This window comes from Notothenia rossii (genome assembly GCF_949606895.1).
Source record: "Notothenia rossii genome assembly, chromosome: 3".
In the NCBI taxonomy this organism is placed as follows: Eukaryota; Metazoa; Chordata; class Actinopteri; order Perciformes; family Nototheniidae; genus Notothenia; species Notothenia rossii.
This window is the reverse complement of record NC_136901.1, coordinates 56,414,364-56,435,743: the sequence shown is the minus strand read 5'-3', so window position 1 is coordinate 56,435,743 and position 21,380 is coordinate 56,414,364. Positions and strand designations below refer to the sequence as shown.

The window sequence follows — 21,380 nt, the reverse complement described above, 5'->3', positions numbered from 1 at the left end:
TCTTATTGTTGTTTTTATTTTAAGTGGAGCCATGAAACATGTGAATTGCCTCAAGAATGCCAAGTTACGTGACATAGTCTCTATTAATTTTGGCTGTCTTTTCAAACTAAAATGGTCTTGACGTCCTCTACAGTGGACATACTGTAACATTTAAAAATGTAATTAAATTTAAAAAGTCTAAATTGCAAGATGTTTTATTTAACCCTAAATAGGTAGCAAATAAAAAATAAAGATTGGAAAACATTGTTAAAAAAGAGAATAATGGAACAAATAAATACAGTTTTAGTGAACTCTAGAGCAAATGAGCATTAAAAATTGAGGTAACACTTTATATTAAAGTACACAAATTCACCATCAATTAGTTGTTAATTAACATGCATATTAACAGTATATTGGCTCTTTATTAGTCATTATTAAACACTTATTAATGTCTTATTTTACATGACCGTATTCTACAAGTAATAGGCCATTAGTTGAGGGTTTTTCCTCTATAACCCTCTAATTAGTGCTTATTTATTGCAAGGAAGGAAGTTGTTGTACATCAGTTTTGGTCTTAATATGCTCTGCTCAATATGGGCCTAATAAGGCAATAGTACCACAAGAATAGTAATACTCCCATAATAACACTTAAATCGCACCACTCCATCCCTGTGAGTAGGAGCTGGCCTTAACAAATATGATCTATTCTTATGTAACAAGACATGAAACTATAAGTGTTAATTGTGTTCTATCCAGTGATCCAGTGACATTAAGGATTTTGGGAGATGGCCCTGTGGGCCATCTAAGCTAATTTACAGATGGCCCTGAGCCCAATAGAGATTGCCCTGAAAAATGTGCGCGGACGAAATGGCACAAAGGGTTTGGGGGGCCTCCCCCTAGAAAAGAAAATATTTTTGAAGGTCTTACTGTAGATGCTGTCTGGTACATTCTCTAGACTGAATTATAAGATGAACCACCACAATATTATATTGTACAATTTCAATTTTATTCTTCATTTCACTTGTTTGTTTGTTCTTGTTTGTGTTTGCTCGCTTGCATGCCCTGCATAGCTATAAGAAATACTTAAGTTGTTGGTCAAGACACTTTCCATCTGATGAAGGCAAATGCCTTCCCAAAATTAAAAAAAGTAGAACACATTACATTCAGTTGTAACTGCCAAAACAAACATTATTTACACTATTATGGCCCCTTTTAAAAATGTTTGTAATGTTATCTACTATAAGTTGGTCGAATGAATGCTTCCTCTTCCGGAAGCTGACCGAGCAGACCCGAGCAGCAGTCGAGAGGAGCCGAGAGCATCCGCGAAGCACTCAAAAAGGCGACGTCAGAGTTCCCGTTAGCCGGCAAATCTAAATCTCTTTGGTCAAAATAATTTCCATTTAGCGCAATACCGCTTCAGTTGCGTCACTTATGTGACAGACAAGAATAGTCAATTCTAATGTCTAACAATTAATGTGGAGAAAGAGATGTCCTGTATGGGTTGATTGCCACGGAGCCCGGCCGGGCACAGCCCGAAAAGGCGACGTGGGCAACACCTCCGCTTCTCCGTCCCGCGGGCCCACCACCTACGGGAAACAGCGATGGGGTCGGGTGCGCTGCCAGAAGGGTGGCAGTGAAGGCAGAGGGTCTCGACGGACCAGACCTGGGCGACAGAAGCTGGCTTTGGGGACGTGGAACGTCACCTCTCTGGGGGGGAAGGAGTCGGAGCTTGTGCGGGAAGTGGAGCGTTACCAGTTGGATCTGGTTGGGCTCACCTCTACGCACAGCGTCGGCTCTGGAACCTTACTTCTGGATAGGGGTTGGACTCTATTCTTCTCCGGAGTTGCTCAAGGTGTGAGGCGCCGGGCGGGTGTGGGGATACTCACAAGTCCCCGGTTGGGTGCTTCGTTGTTGGAGTCTACCCCAGTGGACGAGAGGGTTGCCTCCCTACGCATGCGGGTTATGGGGGGGGAAACTCTGACTGTTGTGTGTGCTTATGCACCCAACAGCAGTTCAGAGTATACGGCCTTCTTGGAGACCCTGGAAAGAGTTCTGTATGGGGCTCCTGAAGGGGACTCTTTAATCTTGCTGGGAGACTTCAACGCACATGTGGGCAATGATGGAGACACTTGGAGGGGAGTGATTGGGAGGAACGGCCCCCCTGATCTGAACCTGAGTGGTGGTTTGTTACTGGACTTCTGTGCTAGTCATGGATTGGCCATAACAAACACCATGTTCGAACATAAGGATGCTCATAAGTGTACGTGGTACCAGAGCACCCTAGGCAGAAGGTCCATGATCGATTTCGTTATCGTATCATCGGACCTGAGGCCGTATGTTTTGGACACTCGGGTAAAGAGAGGGGCGGAGTTGTCAACTGATCACCATCTGGTGGTGAGTTGGGTCGAGTGGCGGGGGAAGCCTCTGGATAGACCTGGTAAGCCCAAACGTGTAGTTCGGGTGAACTGGGAACGTCTGGAGGAGGCCCAAGTTCAGGAGGCCTTCAATTCACACCTCCGGCGGAGCTTTTCGGGCATTCCTGTGGAGGTTGGGGACATTGGATCAGAGTGGTCGGTGTTCAAAGCCTCTATTGCCGAAGCCGCGGCGGGGAGCTGTGGTCTCAAGGTCCTAGGTGCCTCAAGGGGCGGTAACCCTCGAACCTCCTGGTGGACACCGGTGGTCAGGGAAGCCGTCCGACTGAAGAAGGAGGCCTTCAGGGATTTGTTATCCCGGGGGACTCCCGAGGCAGTTGCAAGGTACCGACAGGCCCGAAGGGCAGCAGCCCCCGTGGCCGAGGCAAAGCAGCGGGTGTGGGAGAAGTTCGGAGAAGACATGGAAAAAGACTTTCGGGCGGCACCAAAGTTGTTCTGGAAAACTGTCCGACACCTCGGGAGGGGGAAGCAGGGAACCATCCAAGCTGTGTACAGTAAGGATGGGACGTTGTTGACCTCAACTGATGGAGTGTTAGGGTGTTGGAAGGACCTTCAGCACTCACTGGATCGGTTCGCAACCGAGTGTGAAGCGGCTGGGATGAGGATCAGCACCTCCAAATCTGAGGACATGGTTCTCAGCAGGAAACCGATGGACTGTCCACTCCAAGTAGGGAATGAGTCCTTACCCCAAGTGAAGGAGTTCAAGTATCTTGGGGTCTTGTTCTCGAGTGAGGGAAAAATGGAGCGTGAGATGGGTCGGGGAATCGGAGCAGCGGGAGCGGTACTGCAGTCGCTTTACCGCACCGTTGTGACGAAAAGGGAGCTGAGCCAGAAGGCAAAGCTCTCTGTCTACCGCGCCATTTTCGTTCCTACCCTCACCTATGGTCATGAAGGATGGGTCATGACCGAAAGAACGAGATCGCGGGTACAAGCGGCCGAGATGGGTTTTTTCCGCAGGGTGGCTGGTGTCTCCCTTAGGGATAAGGTGAGAAGTTCGGTCATCCGGGAGGGACTCGGAGTTGAACCGCTCCTCCTTCGCGTCGAAAGGAGCCAGTTGAGGTGGTTCGGGCACCTAGTTAGGATGCCACCTGGGCGCCTCCCTAGGGAGGTGTTCCAGGCACGTCCAGCTGGGAAGAGACCAAGGGGTAGACCTAGAACCAGATGGAGGGATTATATCTCTTCGCTGGCCTGGGGGCGCCTTGGGATCCCCCAGTCAGAGCTGGTTGATGTGGCCAGGGAAAAGAAAGTTTGGGGCTCTCTGCTTCCTCCGCGACCCGACCACGGATAAGCGGGAGAAGATGGATGGATGGATGGATGGATGGGTTGATTATGTGTTGACCTGTTGGTAATGCCTCGGGGTTCCGGTGGGCATGTAAACAAATGCATAATGCTGCGCTATACTTTGTGTTCACCCAGTTGCATAGCGACACTTATTGTTTAGGTGTCTTTTAATAAGCAGGTAGTCATATCATTAGCTAGAACTAGCTGGATCTGATCGATATGGACATAAACGCGAGTGAAGTCTAATCTGACGGGAGAGAGAGATTAGCTGCTGCTGACGAGTCGACACGCAGCGCTGCATGATCACATGCAGCGGTGAGCGGACAAAACACACACTTCAGGTTAGAATATCACACGTAGCTATTTTAATTACCTCTCAAAATACCGTAACTAGTTATAGATATGTTTAGTTTTACTGTCGGGTCACTCATTACTGGATCCGCGAGCTGCATGATACTGGCATAATAAGATTGCCCGATCGGGCCACCAGCAGGTGAGGCTTCATTGCCCGAGCTAAATACTAGATGGCCCCGGGCCATCGGGCAGTCCTTAATATCGAGCCCTGGTTCTATCTAAGAATATGTTTTGGGATATTGACAGTTCAGCTATAAATAGCAAGGTGACATTTACCTGTATGTTTCATATTTGCACATTTATATTTTTGTAACATTTTTACTGAAGGTTAGACAGGAAACCGGGTACAGGAAGTAGGAGAAAGTGAACTGAATAGCATGGCAGTACAGTGTTTCCCACATAATTTGATTCTATGTGTGGGGGCACCAGGCCTGGAATTTCGTCATTTTAGGGGCAAGGCCACTTGGCCTTTTGAGTTGTCAATTTTTTAAGGGCACAAAGGCCAAAAGCCAGGGCACCAAGGCCATAAATTAAAACAATGATTTAACATACGATATGAAGTGACTACGATTGTATATGCATTTACAATACTTTTGTATATATTTATTAAGCATTCAATGGACACCAAATTGCAATTAAACAAATTCTTTATTAAAACTACCAAGGATTCTTATAGCACAGACATGTTTGGCTCACTGTGAGACTGTGGTAGTGGGCCTACGTCAAGGTGCGTCCTTATTCTGAGTCACTTGAAGATGGAGATGATGACGAGTCAGGGAGATTTGGACTTTTGGGGTTCCTTTGACCATAGGGATGAATATTGGGACTCCTTTTGTTGATGCCAGCTGCCCACCATCTTGCCACAGCTTCATCACTTTGATATTCAGCAGGAGCACAACCCTGGGATTTGATGAGGAGTAGATCTTCAATTGTTGAAGTGTGCAGGCTTAAACGCCAATCGCCCTGCATTCTCTTCATTACTGAGAACTGCCGTTCAACTTGAGAGGTAGAGACAGGAAAAACTAGGACTATTTGTATTAGGTGCAGCAGATTGGGGTACATTCTTCCCTTCTCCAACAAGAATCTGGACCATAATGGGAGGAAAGTTTCCCTACTATGGTGACGCACAATGTCGTATGTAGACAGTTCAGGCATGCCACAAGACATGTGAATGGGTATTTTGATCGCGTTTTGAAAATTGGGCGATATAAACGAGCAGCAAACTTTGAACTTCCGTCTGCGATCGCCGGTAGTCAAATAAGTCTGCACAGAGGTCTTTGACAGCTAACAACACAGCGCTAACTGCCTAGCACTAGATAATAATAAAAAAAGAACACAACTGCAACATAACTCAGGGTTCTTACACCTTTTCCAAAGTCAAATTCAAGCACTTTTCAAACATTTTCAAGGTGCATTTTCAAGCTTTTCAAGCAGCGTATAGCTATTGTAAATTACATATTTATATGCACATATTTATACTCAAATGATTATTTCCCTACCTCACATTAAATCCGATGTTCTTTATGCTATAAACAACCAAATGTGTGTTTCGTAATAGCATTCTACATAAGGATGACAAATTAAAGATAAGAAAACAAAGTTTAATATTGTAAAATGAGTGACCCATATCATATATAGTAGACTGGGCATCCCATATAACCTGGCTGAGCCAATATAAAACAATCAGCCAACTAACTTTTCAATAAATTCTTCATTAACATTTTTAACATTTTTGAGGTCCTTTTAGGGTGGCAGTAAACATACGGCTCTCCAAGGTTAGGACAAAATCATTGAAACACAAAGCTGATATAAAAAAAAGCGTGTGCAGAGATCCTCTTTCTGTGTAAGGGTTTTGGAGGTTTCCAGGGAATTTTTTGCAGAATATGAAACTTTTATTGCCAAAATCTCCCGATAAATACATGTTTGAAGCTTGTTGAGGGAAGATGACAGCTCTCCCTCGCACTAATGCTTTTACGTAGCGATGCTCCCCCCTCCCTCCCGCTGACATTATGAATGTATGGCGTATTGCAGGGGTCGGCAACCTTTTTGATATGAAGTGCCATTTTAAAAATGATATCAGCGTGCCAACGATCGATAATTATCAACAGGGGGGGGGGGGGTTGAGGAGCTTGACGCTCGTCAACTATCGGCTGGAGGTCGGGGGAGCCTCGCTGCGGGGAAGCAGTGTGCGGACCTGTCAGCGCAACTTACATGATGCCGAATTTAACAAACACATTTAAATAGTTGGTTTAAACGGCATAATAATAAGGACGATCGTCCGTTCTGTGATTCTCCAGAGCACAAATGTTATGATATTAGGGTCATGCAGAGTGAGATGAGATCGCTGTCCCTTTAAGAGAGAGAGAGAGGGGTGCGGCTTGTGCATGTGTGTTTGTGAATGGTAGAGCGACAGTGAGGGAACGTGTATATGTTTCTGGAAGTGAAACGCGAAAGCAGAAAAACAGAGGTCTGTGATGTATTTTGTGAAACAGAAGAACAGCTAAATAAATGCAACGTCCTCCCAAGAAGAGCTCGCCTCTCTCCAGTCATTTAAGCTAAAGTGGGTTATTGAACCTGAAGCTTGTTGCTTCTGCCCTCCTCGACTACGGTCTGGGAGCCGACAGGAAAGTTCAACACACAGATGGCCAGTCCGCCCCTTTGTAGCATATTATTTCGATGAGAGATGAGCAGATCGCCACTGGGCTTTCAACTAAATACACAGCCACGCAAAAACTGCGGCATTTGTACAGCTCCTTATGGTTACTGCAATTAGTGAAGTGCTTTCCTCCGTGGTAAAACGATCAGCACTGCACCACAGAGGAAAGCGGCAGAAAGTCAACTGGAGATAAAGAGAGCGGGGCTGCGTTGCGTGCATGGCTTCCTTCTGCAGGTAACGGGGAGACGAGCTCTGGCGGCGGTCTCGCGTTCAGGATCCGAAAATTAATTTAAATATTTTGCACACTTATTCCACTTATTCCTAGTGTGCCACTGGTTATGCCAATGCTGGCACACTTGCCAGGGGTTGCCGACCCATGGCGTATAGTAATCATAGATAACACGGCAGGGTCCGTTAGTTTGTTTTCATCTGATTTCAAATAAACAAAGTCTTGGCTTTCAGAATATTAAACTTGTTTCGGCAAATTCAGATGATAAATACAACTTTGAAGCTTGTAACGGCATAATTACAAGCGGAGAACGGAGTAACTTTACGTCAAAGCAGGCATAACAACAGCCGGTGTTTCTCGTGAGTGTTTTCCCCGGGAAACTAAAACAATACACACAAACGCAAAAATACACAAACACACAAACACACACTCGCGAGCTTCCCCCAGACCATTAATACAAACTAAAATATGTTTCCTCCGTTAGAAAGCTAGGAATATCCTCTTTCCAACAGTGTATAACTCAAAATGTGTCTTCGGGTCAATGTGACTGATTTCGATGGAGCAAGTTTAGGCACGAAAAATACTACCAGTAGAAATACATTGCTTTTATGTGCTTCATCCTCTGAAAACCACAGGATGGCGACTGTCGCACATACTGACATAGGTACGCTCCTTTTTATTATTGTCACCTGCATAAGCAATAATCCACATCGAGTTCGCTAACGTTACTAGCTTAAACAAACGTAACATGCAACGTTAGCCTAATCCAAAATGCTCTACTACGGCTTACCTTTCATATTGCTCGTCAGCGCAGACTCTCCCATCGCGAATAATTGAAATTCTTTGTGGCAAACTGTGCAGAAGGCGAATCGTTGGGTTGATCCTCGTTTTAGCCACAGCTTGTATTTCTTTTCGGATAGCCAACGCTCGTTAAAACAGCAACCTCCTGGCATACTGTCATTCTCTCATTAGAATGCCCAGGTCACACAAATAAAACACTTGCAGGTCGCGCGCATAGCGCGGGAAGGCCGGAGCGGAGCTGTTTTATGTAGAAGCGAAGCAACTAAGCGCGCTCCGACTTCTTTATTTTCTTTTAATTTAAAAAGCGAACTATTCAGTCAGACAGCAATTTATTGTAAAAGTAAAGCATTTACAATTTCAAGCACTTTATCTCAAATCCAAGCACCATTCCCAAAATTCAAGCACTTTTCAAGTCATGAAAACACCTCCTAAAAATTCAAGCATTTTCAAGGATTTCAAGCACCCGTACGAGCCCTGATAACTTATCCAAGTAGTAACAAAAACACTTCAAAATATTATAATTATGCATTGCCATACGAGCAAGAAATAGTAATGTTATCCATAAAATTACACTTAAAGCTGGACAAATGAAAAACTTAACGGCAAACAGGATCATCACAAAACCTTACCTCACCTCAGCCTTTTCTTGAGCGGAGAATCAGCTAGCTTGTCCTACGCACACGGACGCGTGAGGGGGTGGGCGGAGATAGGTCCTAGACTGATGTCAACTGTCATCATAGACCGTTCGAGCGGTGCATTCCAGGCTCAAATCAAGCGCACCGCTGATTTTTTTTTCCTCCTTCAAAATATGCTGGTGTTGAAGCCGTGTCAGAAAAGAGGCAGACTGCTAAACCACAAAACTTAGTCAGAGAGGGCATCAAGGCCACTGTGGCCTTATGGCAGATATCATTTTTAAGGGCACAAGGCCATGGCCCTCGTGGCCCTCGTGGCCCTCGTGAAATTCCTGCCCTGGGGGGCACCACACCTCACTATCCATTAGACCACCAACATTCAAATTAATAAATATATATATATATATATATATATATTCAATTGCGGCGGCCCGACACAAATAAATCAATGTATTACATTGCAATTAGCTGACGCTTTTATCCAAAGCGATAATAAGTGCGTTCGACCAACAAAATACAAACTTGAAGAAAACTGAATCATATAAGTACATCAGGTTTCATAGAGCTAAAACATTTCAAGTGCTACTCAACTGGCTTTAGATAAGCCAGTCCTTTATTAGTATATAAGTGCTTTGTTAATAGTTATATGGCTCGAAGTGGAGTCGAAAGAGATGAGTTTTCAGTCTGCGCCGGAAGATGTGTAAGCTTTCTGCTGTCCTGATTTCAATGGGGAGCTCATTCCCCCATTTTGGAGCCAGGACAGCAAACCCAAGTGTTTTTGCTGATGGGAACTTGGGTCCCCCTCGTAGTGCGGGTGCAGCGAGCTGTTTGGCTGATGCAGAGCGGAGTGCACGTGCTGGGGTGTACGGTTTAACCATGTCCTGGATGTAGGAAGGGCCAGATCCATTCGCAGCATGGTACGCAAGTACCATTGACTTGAAGTGGATTCTAGCAGTTACTGGAAGCCAGTGAAGGGAGCGGAGGAGCGGCGTGGTGTGGGAGAATTTAGGACGGTTAAAGACCAGACGAGACGCTGCATTCAGGATGAGCTGCAGAGGTCGGATGGCACATGCAGGTAGACCAGCCAGGAGGGAGTTGCAGTAGTCTAGGCGTGAGATGACGAGAGCCTGGACCAGAACCTGCGTCGCTATCTGGGTCAGCTGGGGATGTATTCTCCTGATGTTGTAAAGAGTGTATCTGCAACAGCGGGTTGTAGCAGCGATGTTTGCAGTGAAGGACAGTTTTTTATCTAGGGTCACACCTAGATTCCTTGCAGTCTGAGTTGGAGAAACAATAGAGGTGCCGATGTTGATTGTTAGGTCAAGAGTGGGACAATCTTTTCCCCAAAGGAAAAGCAGTTCAGTCTTGTCAAGGTTAAGCTTGAGGTGGTGAGCAGACATCCACTGAGAGATGTCAGCTCGGCAAGCAGAGATGCGTGCGACGACCTTGGTCTCTGAGCGGGGAAAGGACAGAATTAATTGGGTGTCGTCAGCGTAGCAGTGGTATGAAAAACCATGCGGGCTAATGACTGAGCCGAGCAAGTTTGTGTACAAGGAGAAGAGGAGGGGACCAAGAACAGAGCCCTGAGGGACCCCTGTGGTTAATTGACAAGGATCGGACTCGGACCCTCTCCAAGTTAACCTGTAGGTACGGTCTTTGAGGTATGAGGTGAGGAGGGAAAGTGCAGAGCCTGAAACTCCAAGTTTTTGGAGAGTGCGAAGGAGGATCTGATGGTTCACCATGTCGAATGCAGCAGACAGGTCCAAAAGGATGATGACAGAGGAGAGGGAGGGTGCTTTAGCCGTGTGCAGTTCCTCAGTGACAGCAAGGAGAGCAGTTTCTGTTGAGTGACCTGCCTTGAAACCAGACTGGTGCGGATCCAGAAGGTTGTTGTGATGGAGATAACAGGAGAGTTGTTTAAAGACAGCGCGTTCAAGTGTTTTAGACAGGAACGGGAGGAGAGAGACAGGCCTGTCGTTTATAACATCAGACGGGATGAGAGTGGGTTTCTTTAGGAGAGGGTTTACTCTTGCCTCCTTGAGACTGTTTGGAAAGTGACCAGAAGTTAGAGAAGTGTTGTGAAACACTTGAGTTGGGTGAGAAACGGTAGAATATCAGGAGCGATAGTCTGAAGGAGGTTTGAGGGGATAGGGTCCAGAGGACATGTGGTAGGGCGGGCAGAGGTAATGAGGGTAAGAACCTCACTTGGAGAGAGAGGGGAAAAGTAGGTCAGTGTGTGGGTGAAGGGAGGGTCTGGTGACCCAGTAGAGAAAGGTGAGTCAGAAAAAGAAGAGCAAATATCATCAACCTTTTATTCAAAGTGGTTAACAAAGTCGCTTGACAGAAGGGAGGAGGGGGAAAGGGCTTTGGGGGGGTCCAAGAGGGTGGAGAAGATAGAAAATAGTTTTTGGGGATTGGAATAGGAAGATTGGATCTTATCTTGAAAGAAAGTGCTTTTTGCCTGAGAGATGGAAGCAGAGAAAGAGGAGAGGAGAGCCTGATAGGTTAGGAGGTCGTCATGGTGTTTGGATTTCCACCGTTTCCGCTCTGCTGCCCTAAGGATGGTTCTATTAGCACGCAGTGCGTCATTTAGCCAGGGAGCAGGAGGGGACTGACGAGCCGGCCGAGATGTGATGATTTTTTGTCAAAACACTTCAGATATTCATAGCTATCGGGATGTTAAGAGCATTCCATGGAATATAACTGTTACGTTCCCTATTGGGCTAGGGGAACCAAAGGGAAATAACACGACCAGAGTGGTATTGGTAATAATTATAAGTGGCTTTATTACATCAGGAGAGAACTTCAAAAAGGAAGTTTATAAAGAAACAAACCCTCCCGTTACCCGGGGTACAAAATATGAATGAGGAAAGCTGCACACACACAGCTGTAGCTGGTCTACAGGTGCTAATCACCTGGGTCTAAGCTAATACGTTTTGCACAGATAACAGCTGATCAACAGGTGCTAATCACCTGGGTCTAATCTAACACGTTTTGCAGAGATAACAGCTGATCAACAGGTGCTAATCACCTGGGTCTAAGCTAACACGTTTTAAACAGATAACAACAGCTGATCAACAGGTGCTAATCACCTGGGTCTAAGCTAACAATCCTAAACAACGTTACACAATAAGAAAGGCACAACACACGACTTGCACTCTGCTAAGTATCTACGGATTACGAGGGAGCTAACAGTATAAACACACACAGGGCTACGAGGCTAGAGGCGTCTGTCTCCCAACACAGAGCCTCCAGAATGATCTCCGTTCCCAGCCTTTGTACTCCTCCCCCGGGAGATGTGCCGGAAGGGGTGGGGATTGGATGACGTCTCATCCAATCAACTCTTCGGATGCAGATGGGGCGGGACGTCGGAGGAACTGCGCCGCTCAGGTGTACACACACACACACACACAAACAGGTTTACCAGCCTTAACAGCCCCAGGAAGGCAGCGGCTGTAAAACCCCCTCCCTTAAGACAAAACCCCACAGGGTTTTTGATGAACCATACCACACAACATAACAAACACAGAAACACATCACTACAGTCTGGACAGAGCATCTTCAAACACGTTCTCTGAACCCTTTTTGTGTCGGATCTGCAGGTTGTAGTCTTGGACGATCAGAGCCCACCGCATGAGACGCTGGTTGTGATTGTACATGCGGGACAAAAAGATAATGGGATTATGATCGGTAAATACTGCAACTGGCAAAGAACTGGATCCGACATAAACTTCAAAGTGCTGGAGAGCTAACAACAAAGCAAGGGTCTCCTTTTCAATGGTAGAGTACCGGACCTGATGTTTGTTGAACTTACGGGAGAAGTAGCAGACGGGATGATCCACTCCATCCGCATCCTCCTGCAGTAAAACAGCACCGGCCCCCACTGCACTGGCATCCACCTCTATTGTAAAGGGCTTAGCAAGATCGGGAGCAGCGAGCACAGGAGCGTGACTTAAGAGTGTTTTTACGCACTCAAATGCATATTGGCACTCAGGGGTCCAAACATAGTCCGCCTTGGGACTTATCAAATTAGTTAGCGGTTGGGCTACAGTGGAAAAGTTGCGGCAGAAACTGCGGTAGTAGCCTGCCATGCCGAGAAAACGGCGGAGGTCACTCCTGCTGCCGGGCACCGCACATTCAGTCACCACAGCAACCTTAGCTTCCACTGGTCGGACTTGGCCTTGCCCAACCTGCTTCCCTAAGTAGGTGACAGTAGCTTTCCCAAACTCACATTTGGCCAGATTCAATGTAAGAGATGGTTGTGCGAGGCGGGTGAATACCTGACCCAATATCTGCATGTGCATCTCCCAGGTGGGAGTGTACACAATGAGATCTAAATACGCATTACAGTTACTTATTCCTGATAATACAGTATTCACCAGTCTCTGAAAGGTGGCAGGAGCGTTACACATACCAAAAGCCATGACTGTGTACTGTAGGAAACAGTCAGGCGTAGCGAAGGCGGAGATTTTTGAAGCACGGTCTGTTAAAGGTACCTGCCAGTAACCTTTAAGCAAATCCAATTTACTGACGTATTTGGCGGAACCTAAATTGTCGATGCAGTCCTCCATTCTCGGCAATGGATAGCCATCGGACACCGTAACAGCGTTCACTTTACGGTAGTCCATGATAAAGCGCGGAGAACCGTCAGATTTAGCCTCTACTAGGCACGGGGAGCACCATGGACTAGAGCTCTGTGTAGCTAAGCCATTAGATACCAGATATTCCGCCTCCTGTTTCCTAAGGGCGCGCTTGGTCGGATTTGCACGGTACGGGTGCTGCTTAATCGGCCTCGCGCCTTTTACATCAATGTCATGCGTTATCACATTAGTTTGTGTCGGGACATCCTGAAAAAGGCACGGGAATTGAGCCACTAACTGGGTTATGTCATGCTGCTGCTCCGCCTGCAGATGACTTAACGTAGTGGGCAGCGTCTCTATCATCTCCGAGTTACATAACCGGGCACCCGGCTGGTGATGGGAACGCATCACCAAACCGTCATCAGATGGGCCGGAACTATCTGTAACAATTCATGCGGAAGCAGCTACTCTTTGATTAACCAACCCCCCCAGACTGGCTGTCAGCAGCGATGCGCGAATGATAACGCTTTAACATGTTAACATGGCAAACGCGCGTTTTACATCGTCTCTCCGGAGTGCAAATAACATAATCGGTGTCACTAAGACAGTCACGGATTTCGTACGGCCCGAGGAATTTAGCGGAGAGCGCAGCGCCAGGGATAGGCAATAATGCAAGAACCTTTTCCCCTATCTCAAAGTGCCTAGGAACAGCGGCACGGTCATAATTACGCTTCATGACAGCCTGTGAAGCGGAGAGCGACTCTCTAGCGAGTGAATTTGCCCGGTGCAGGCGCTCACGAAACTGACTAACGTAATCCAATACGTTTTTCTCTGGAGGAGTATCAGCCGAGAGAAACTCATCATGTAAGATTTTAAGGGGGCCGCGGGGCGTATGGCCGAAAACGAGCTCCGCGGGGCTGAATCCTAACGATTCCTGAACAGCTTCACGAGCTGCGAACAAGACGAAGGGAATTCCCTCATCCCAGTTTTTTTCCGTTTCCATACAGTACTTCCGCAGCATGCTTTTTAGGGTCTGATGCCACCGTTCCAACGCACCCTGCGACTCTGGGTGATACGCGCTGGAAATAACATGTTTCACTTGTAGTGTTTGGAGGACCTGTTTGAACAACTTGGATTTAAAATTTGTCCCTTGGTCACTCTGAATTACACGCGCTATTCCAAATGTGGAAAATAATTTTGTCAACGCCTTAACTATAGCGGCAGAAGTAATACTACGCAGCGGAATAGTTTCAGGGAAACGAGTAGACGTACACATAATGGTGAGCAAATACTGTTGACCCGTTTTTGTACGCGGTAAAGGGCCAACACAATCTATCAACACCCTGTCAAAGGGCTCACCTATAGCCGGTATGGGATGTAACGGAGCTTGCGGAATTTTTTGGTTAGGCTTACCGACAACCTGGCACACATGACAGCAGTGGCAAAAGCTAGAGACATCCTTCTTTAAACCTGGCCAAAAGAAATGTTTGAGAACGATCTGATACGTTTTAGTCACGCCCAAGTGTCCCGACCATTGACTCTCATGCGCTACAGATAGTACATGTTGACGGTATGGCGCCGGCACAACTACCTGATGCGCTACACTCCAGTCAGCCTCAGCCGTAGCAGTGTGGGACCATTGGTGCACTAATATCTCCTTATCCAGCACATAAGCTACCTTCTCACCCCTTGCTTTGTTATTACTCACCACCTGCTCGAAACACTTCGCAAGCGTCGGATCAGCCCTTTGCGCAGCGAGTAAACGCTCTCGGGTTACCGGGAGGGTCGAACCGTCAACAACTGGGCTGGCAGGTTGCGCTGGCGCAGTAGCCACGGCAAGGGAAAGGGAAACCACAACTTCTGATCTTTTCTCCAGCATCTTGTCATCTGTAAACAGTGTCCCAAACATAGTATCATTTAGAGACACATCTTTGTCACTCTTACGCGCCTGCGCACGGGTGACAGCACAAATGGGGAAAATGTGGGCATTTGTTACCTCAGGCAGTACAGCCTGCGGAGAATCCAATATTTCAAGCGCAGGAGTTACCTTACCTCCTGCAATGTAATTTCCCATTAGGAAAACTATACCACGTATGGGTAATGCTGGGCACACAGCAACAGGGAAAAATCCAGTAATTAATTTAGATTGTACATGTACATTGTGTACGGGCCGGGGCACATAACCCATTTCAATGCCACATAATATTGATCCATACCCACACGCTGATTGGTCGGAGAATGGCAGGGCAGATGCACAATCACCGACTGGGAACTTCCAGTGTCTCGTAGGATGCGGATGGGTCTCTGATCATCCGACTCACCTGTTAACGATATCAATCCCTCAAACACAAAAGGCTTAAAGCAGGGATCTATTTCTTCATCATGGTCGGAGGGAGGAATATTGGGTGACTCCGCATTAATTAAACCAATGCCTTTCGGCCGGGTCAGACTTGGTGGTTGCTCCTTACGTTTACGAATCATGCAGTTAGCAATAACATGTCCAAACTGATGACAATAGTGGCACTCTCTCTCCTCTCTTGTTACCCTATACACATTCCCCGGCTCAGATGGTGCAGCAGACACACTGTGTGACCTCTCATTAGCGACAGGGGAAAATACAGTTTTATACATCAACACATATGTGACCCGCTCTATCGAAATCAGTCGGAAGTCGCAACGGCTCATTTCAAAATAAACGTGGATTTGAGTAAAAAACTAGTTTTTCGGGGTTTTGGTGTTTTGTTTGATTTCAAATAAACAACGTCTTGGCTTTCAGAATCTGAAACTTTTATTTCCAAAATCAAACGATAAATACATGTTTGAAGCTTGTAATGGGAAGATGACAGCTCTCACGCTGCTCTTCCGCAGCGCTGCCCCCCCTCCCTCCGGCTGACATTATGAATGAAAAGCGTATAGTAATCATAAATAACACGGCAGAGTCCGTGATAGTTTATTTTCATCTGATTTCAAATAAACAAAGTCTTGGCTTTCAGAATATTAAACTTGTTTTGCCAAATTCAGATGATAAATACAACTTTGAAGCTTGTAAAGGCATCATTACGAGCGGAGAACGGAGTAACGTAACGTCACAGCTGGCATAACAACAGCCGGTGTTTCTTGTGAGGGTTTTCCCCGGGAAACCAACACAATACACACAAACGCAAAATACACAAACACACACACACACACACTATATAAACCAACATTATTCCTCGCGACCTTCACCCAGTAAAACGAAAATATTTTTCCTCCGTACTTTGACAATTTATTAGCCGCTAATCAGATCGATGGATTCCAGAGAAGATCAAATCGCAAGACTGTTGAACTCCAACATTGTGAGAGGGACAGCCTCTGATGAGCAATGGGTTCAGCTGATCACTGATTACTTTTTGACGGCACCGGTTGAAGTTTCCCCGTTATCCGGCTCCGATTTAGAGTCAGACAGCCCTGACACTGACAGCAGCCCTCAGACCACGGATGCTGAAGAGGATGAGGACACCACAGAGGAACAACCACTGCTGAACGACCCGGTGGCTGAGACACTTCAGTCCGTACGGCATTATGTGAGCGAGGACAGCGCTCAAGAGATTGAGAGGGCCTTGACTACAGGTGTAGCTGTACATTTAATGATGGAGTTCCCTGTTACACCCGTTACACCCCTGAGGAGATGGTCAAGAGATGAGACCAAATGAATGAAATGACTAATGGTAAGTAACGTTATAACTTTATATTATTTAAATACCTTTGACTGTGGTAACGATGTGTGTGTGAGTATGGGTTAGTGTTAAAAACATAACAACAATTAAAATAATACTCACATAACCACCTACAACTTAAAGTTGGCTAATACTCATTGAAAAATTATTGTGGTGAACATTTTCATAAATGTTTCAACCCTACATTTTATCCACATGGGGAGACATATTTTTTTGGCTACCCCTTAAATCACATGTGGCCCCAGCCTAATTATCTAAAGATGTGCAGATATAGGCAGCTACAAATGTATTATCTCATGTGAGAGCAGTTTACTCTGGAGTCACTGCCAGACTAGCCTGTACTTATTATTACCCTTTATAATAGATAGAATATGTGTGTATGGGAGTGTGTTTAACATAATACTATAGGCAATGTGTGGGGGGTGGGCCTGTGTGTTCTGTTACACGTTAAAGATTTAAGTTGTGTGTGATGAGTGATTGACACAACACATTATGCAATGTTATATGATTTTCCAGGTGAAAAGCATTTGGTGCTACTTGGAAAGATAAGCTCCAACATAAACCTCTCCAAAGAGACCGCTTGTGCAAAGAGAGGACACCAAAAGGAGCGGAAACAGCAGAGAACGTCCTATTTCTTAGATGGGCACAAAATCTGCCGGGAGACTTTCAAGTTTCTACATGGGTGAGTTTGATTTTGAAAAGGCTACTTCACTTTTGGTAGTGTTACTATTTTCAAATGAAGTGGTAATAAGCCATGCATGAGTTGAACTGAGTTTGACAATAACTGAATAGAAGCAGAATTTACAGCAATAGTAATACATAAATAAATAAATATATATATATATACATGCTTTTACATAATGAAAAAATACAACGACAATGTATATACTACAATGCATACATTAAAGAAAGCCATAAAAAACAATCAAAGACTGATGTTTTAAACCATTCCAGAATTTCTCAAGACAAGCTGACAGGTATCATCAAGTTCTTCAAGGAACATGGCTTGGCCTCAAGGATAAGACGTGGTGGTCGTGTGGTGACCAAAAGGGTGTTGTCCTTTGAAGACATCCAGCGAATTGTACGGTTCATTACCAACTTTGCAGATGTCTTTGCCATGCCACTTCCTGGACGGATTCCAGGGTTTAAGAGGACGGACATCAGTGTTCTACCAACAACTGAGACCAAGTCCTCTGTGTGGCGGATATACAAGGTTCAGATGCAGGAGAAGGGTGTGTATTTTCTTATATTTTAATCTTGTTTTTTTGGGGGTTTTTTACACGAGGAAACCTCAATGGAAAACTAATGATGAGTAATCTAACAATGCTATCTTTGTCTTTAATCACCTTTCCAGGTCACCGTGCTGCTGGCAACAGCACATTTAGGAAGCTGTGGAAGGAGCTGACTCCCAGTGTCATTATTGGGAGGCCGATGACAGACCTATGTTGGTTCTGTCAGAAAAACAACATTGCCATCTACCGCAGCTCCAACTTTCCCGACTGTGTCAAGTCAGCGAAGCTCAGGAAGCAGGAAGAACACCTCCGCACCGTGGGGGTGGAGCGTCAGGCTTACCAGGAGATGGTCGCCAGCTGTAAAGAAACAGCTAGAGAGCTGGGTGTCAAATTAGGACCCAACCAACCCTGTAGCAGAGACATCACCATCCACTACAGCTTTGACTATGCACAGCAGGTGAGGTGTGTGAATGTGATGAATGCTGTGATAATCCAGAATGTTTGGAATGTAACAATATGAATATTCACACATTTTTAGAATTAGAGTATAGATCACTCATTAGTTAATTCATCTGTTGGTCTGGTGTTACAGGTTCACTACCCCAGTGACCCTCTCCAGCCCGGGCCCATTTACTTTATGGTTCCCAGGAAGTGTGGACTGTTTGGTGTCTGCTGTGAAGGTGTTCCTCAGCAGGTAAACTACCTCATAGATGAGGCTCATTGCAGCAGCAAGGGTTCCAATGCTGTCATTGCCTACCTCCACCACTTCTTCTCTCAGTATGGGCTTGGGGAGAAACATGTTCACCTGCACTGTGACAACTGCTCTGGTCAGAACAAAAACAGATACCTCCTCTGGTACCTTGCTTGGCGGTGCATGGTGGGACTCCATGAAGATATCTCCCTCAACTTTCTTATTGCTGGCCACACCAAATTTGCACCTGACTGGTGCTTTGGCCTGTTTAAGCAGCAGTTCCGCCGCACACCAGTGTCCTGCCTGAAGGACATCAGCCAAGCTGTCAGGTCCAGTACCGTCACTGGAGTCAACATCCCCCAGCTGGTTGGCAATGAGTCAGGGGAGACCTTCGTCAAAACAGACGACTGGCACAACTTCCTTGCCCCCAGCTTCAGACCGCTTCCAGGTATCAAGAGGTACCATCACCTACGCTTCACCAGTGCCGAGCCTGGAGTGGTCTACGCCAAGGAGTTTGAACGTAAAGAAGAAGAATCATTCAAGCTGCTATGCACAGGGTGCTTTACTGACCAGGAGGCACGTCCCACTGAACTGACTCCCCCTGGGCTTGATGAAAAACGGCAGTGGTATCTTTTTGAGAAGATCAGAGAGTTCTGCACTGAGGAAACCAAAGACATCACCTGCCCCAAACCCTTAACACCTCATCTTTAATGAGTGAGAGTGCATAATACATCAACACTATGTCATTCTTCTATAAATGCTGTAAATATATATTTCAAATTGGTTTTAAGTACTGTTAGCTACTCTGTTGATTGTTTGCTATTTTTATATTGTGTAGTATATTTATCTGTTCTGTTGCTTGCTTCTTTCTCTAAATTAGCTTTTGTGCCAAATGATTCTAATGTTGTTAGAGGTTAACATGCAATCAGTTCATTTAAGTATTTATTCATAGTGTTTTTCATAAAAATTGTATATTGATGATTCTGCACGTGGGTATGGGTGTGCACGTGAGTACGGGCGTGCACGTGAGTACGGGTGTGCATGTGGTCTGGGTGTGCACATGGCCATGTACATGGGAATAGATGTGTGCGCATAAGCATGTGCTCAAACATGACCAAAATACATACATAAATTGATGAACGTGCACGTGAGTTCGGGAGTGTACGGGAGTGCACGTTGGTACGGCGTGCATGTGTATGTGAGTGCCTTTGTTCCATGTATTGATGTATGAAAGTGACAACAAGAGAACAGTATATTGTGTGTGTGTGTGTGTGTGTGTGTGTGTGTGTGTGTGTGTGTGTGTGTGTGTGTGTGTGTTTTTGTGCAAACAGCTCTAGATGAATTCGTTTTATGGTATGGTTCATTTGAATAAATACCTAAGAAAGTACTGCAAACTTTGAAGGCCTTTTTCTCAAAATCATGGTTCGATGACATTCATTATGTAAAGTGACGTATTTTGCTTAATATTTGGAGGACAAAAACAATATTGATATCATTAGAAAGCTAAGAATCTCATCTTTCCAACAGTGTATCAAACTCAAAATGTGTTTCAGGGTCAATGTGACTGAAAATGATAGAGCAGGTCACATATTCGTCAGCCAGTACAGCAGCTGCGGAGAGAGACTGTACTTTCTGTTCGTTTATGTATCCCACAATGCGGTCAGGCAACCCCCTTTTAAATTCTTCCATGAGAATTAATTATTTCAAAGCAGAGTACTCTGCAGCGTTACACGAGTCAATCCACTTTGTAAATAACATCCCTTTCTCCCTGGCAAACTCAACATGGGTTTGATTAGAACCCTTTCTATGGTTCCTGAACTTCTGCCGGTAGGCTTCGGGAACTAGCTCGTACACCCTAAGTATGGCACGCTTCACCAGGTCGTAACTTAAGCTGTCCTCTAACGAAAGAGCAGAAACTGCCTCTTGAGCTCTCCCGTGAAGCTTACACTGTACTAACAGCGCCCAGGCTTCAGCCGGCCACTGTAGTGCCGCTGCAATGCGTTCAAACGCGCCAAAATATGCATCCACTTCAGTCTCGAGGAAAACTGGCACTAATGCTACATTTTTCCCTACATTGAAGGCAGGTGGATGAGAAGGAAGTGGAAAGCTTTCTTTAGGATTGCAAATAACACCAGATGCGCGCAGTTCGGAGTCTAGCTCCATCTGCCGTATCCGGACTTCCTTATCTGCTTCGATTCTTTTCATTTCCTTATCGGCTTCGATTTTCTTTACCTCCAACTGAAACTGATACTGCCTGTCTTGCTCCCTGTCTTTTGCCTCTAACTGAAGTTGCCTGTCTTTAGCTTCCAACTGAAGTCGGGCGAGGCGGACTTTAAGTTTATTCCCTTCCCGAGAATCTGTACTACCAACCGGAGAGGGTGGACATTTACGAGGCGGCATGAGCAGTGCTTCACACGGCTCGCCCCCCTCGCTGCCATCACTCTTTTCTTGGCTAAATGTAAACTCCGCCGCTTGCCTCTGACTTAACGGGTCTTCAGTTAAAGCGTTAGACCCTGGGAGCTCAGCGGGCACAGCCAGTACTAGTAATTCCCTTCTCACCATCTCATCCCCTACCAATGCCTTCAACTCTTCCTTTAACATCTGCCGACTTACCACAAGACTGAAGTGCGGCGCTATTTCTATCAAATCGTCCTTTTTACACCGGTCCAGCTCCTCATAGGACGGCCAAACTAAGAACGACTCTAAGGCGAAGGCCGCCATTCTCGGGTGTACTGCCCACACGTATTACAAAAAAATGTTTTGTTGCTATAACAAACCCAACTATAACCCCAGGAAT

At 45.8% G+C, this 21,380-nt stretch overlaps 1 protein-coding gene across 1 annotated transcript; it reads left to right on the top strand.

The window, feature by feature from the left end:
• Window positions 1-17,872: 17,872 nt before the first annotated feature.
• On the top strand, window positions 17,873-19,294 carry LOC307032979 (uncharacterized protein; the record flags this gene model as incomplete). The annotated part of the gene is made up of 3 exons (XM_079671248.1): window positions 17,873-17,892; window positions 18,015-18,349; window positions 18,485-19,294. Exons 1-3 carry the CDS (start codon window positions 17,880-17,882, stop codon window positions 19,292-19,294), a joined length of 1,158 nt encoding a protein of 385 aa, XP_079527374.1. The 5' UTR covers window positions 17,873-17,879.
• Between the last annotated feature and the right edge of the window lie 2,086 nt (window positions 19,295-21,380).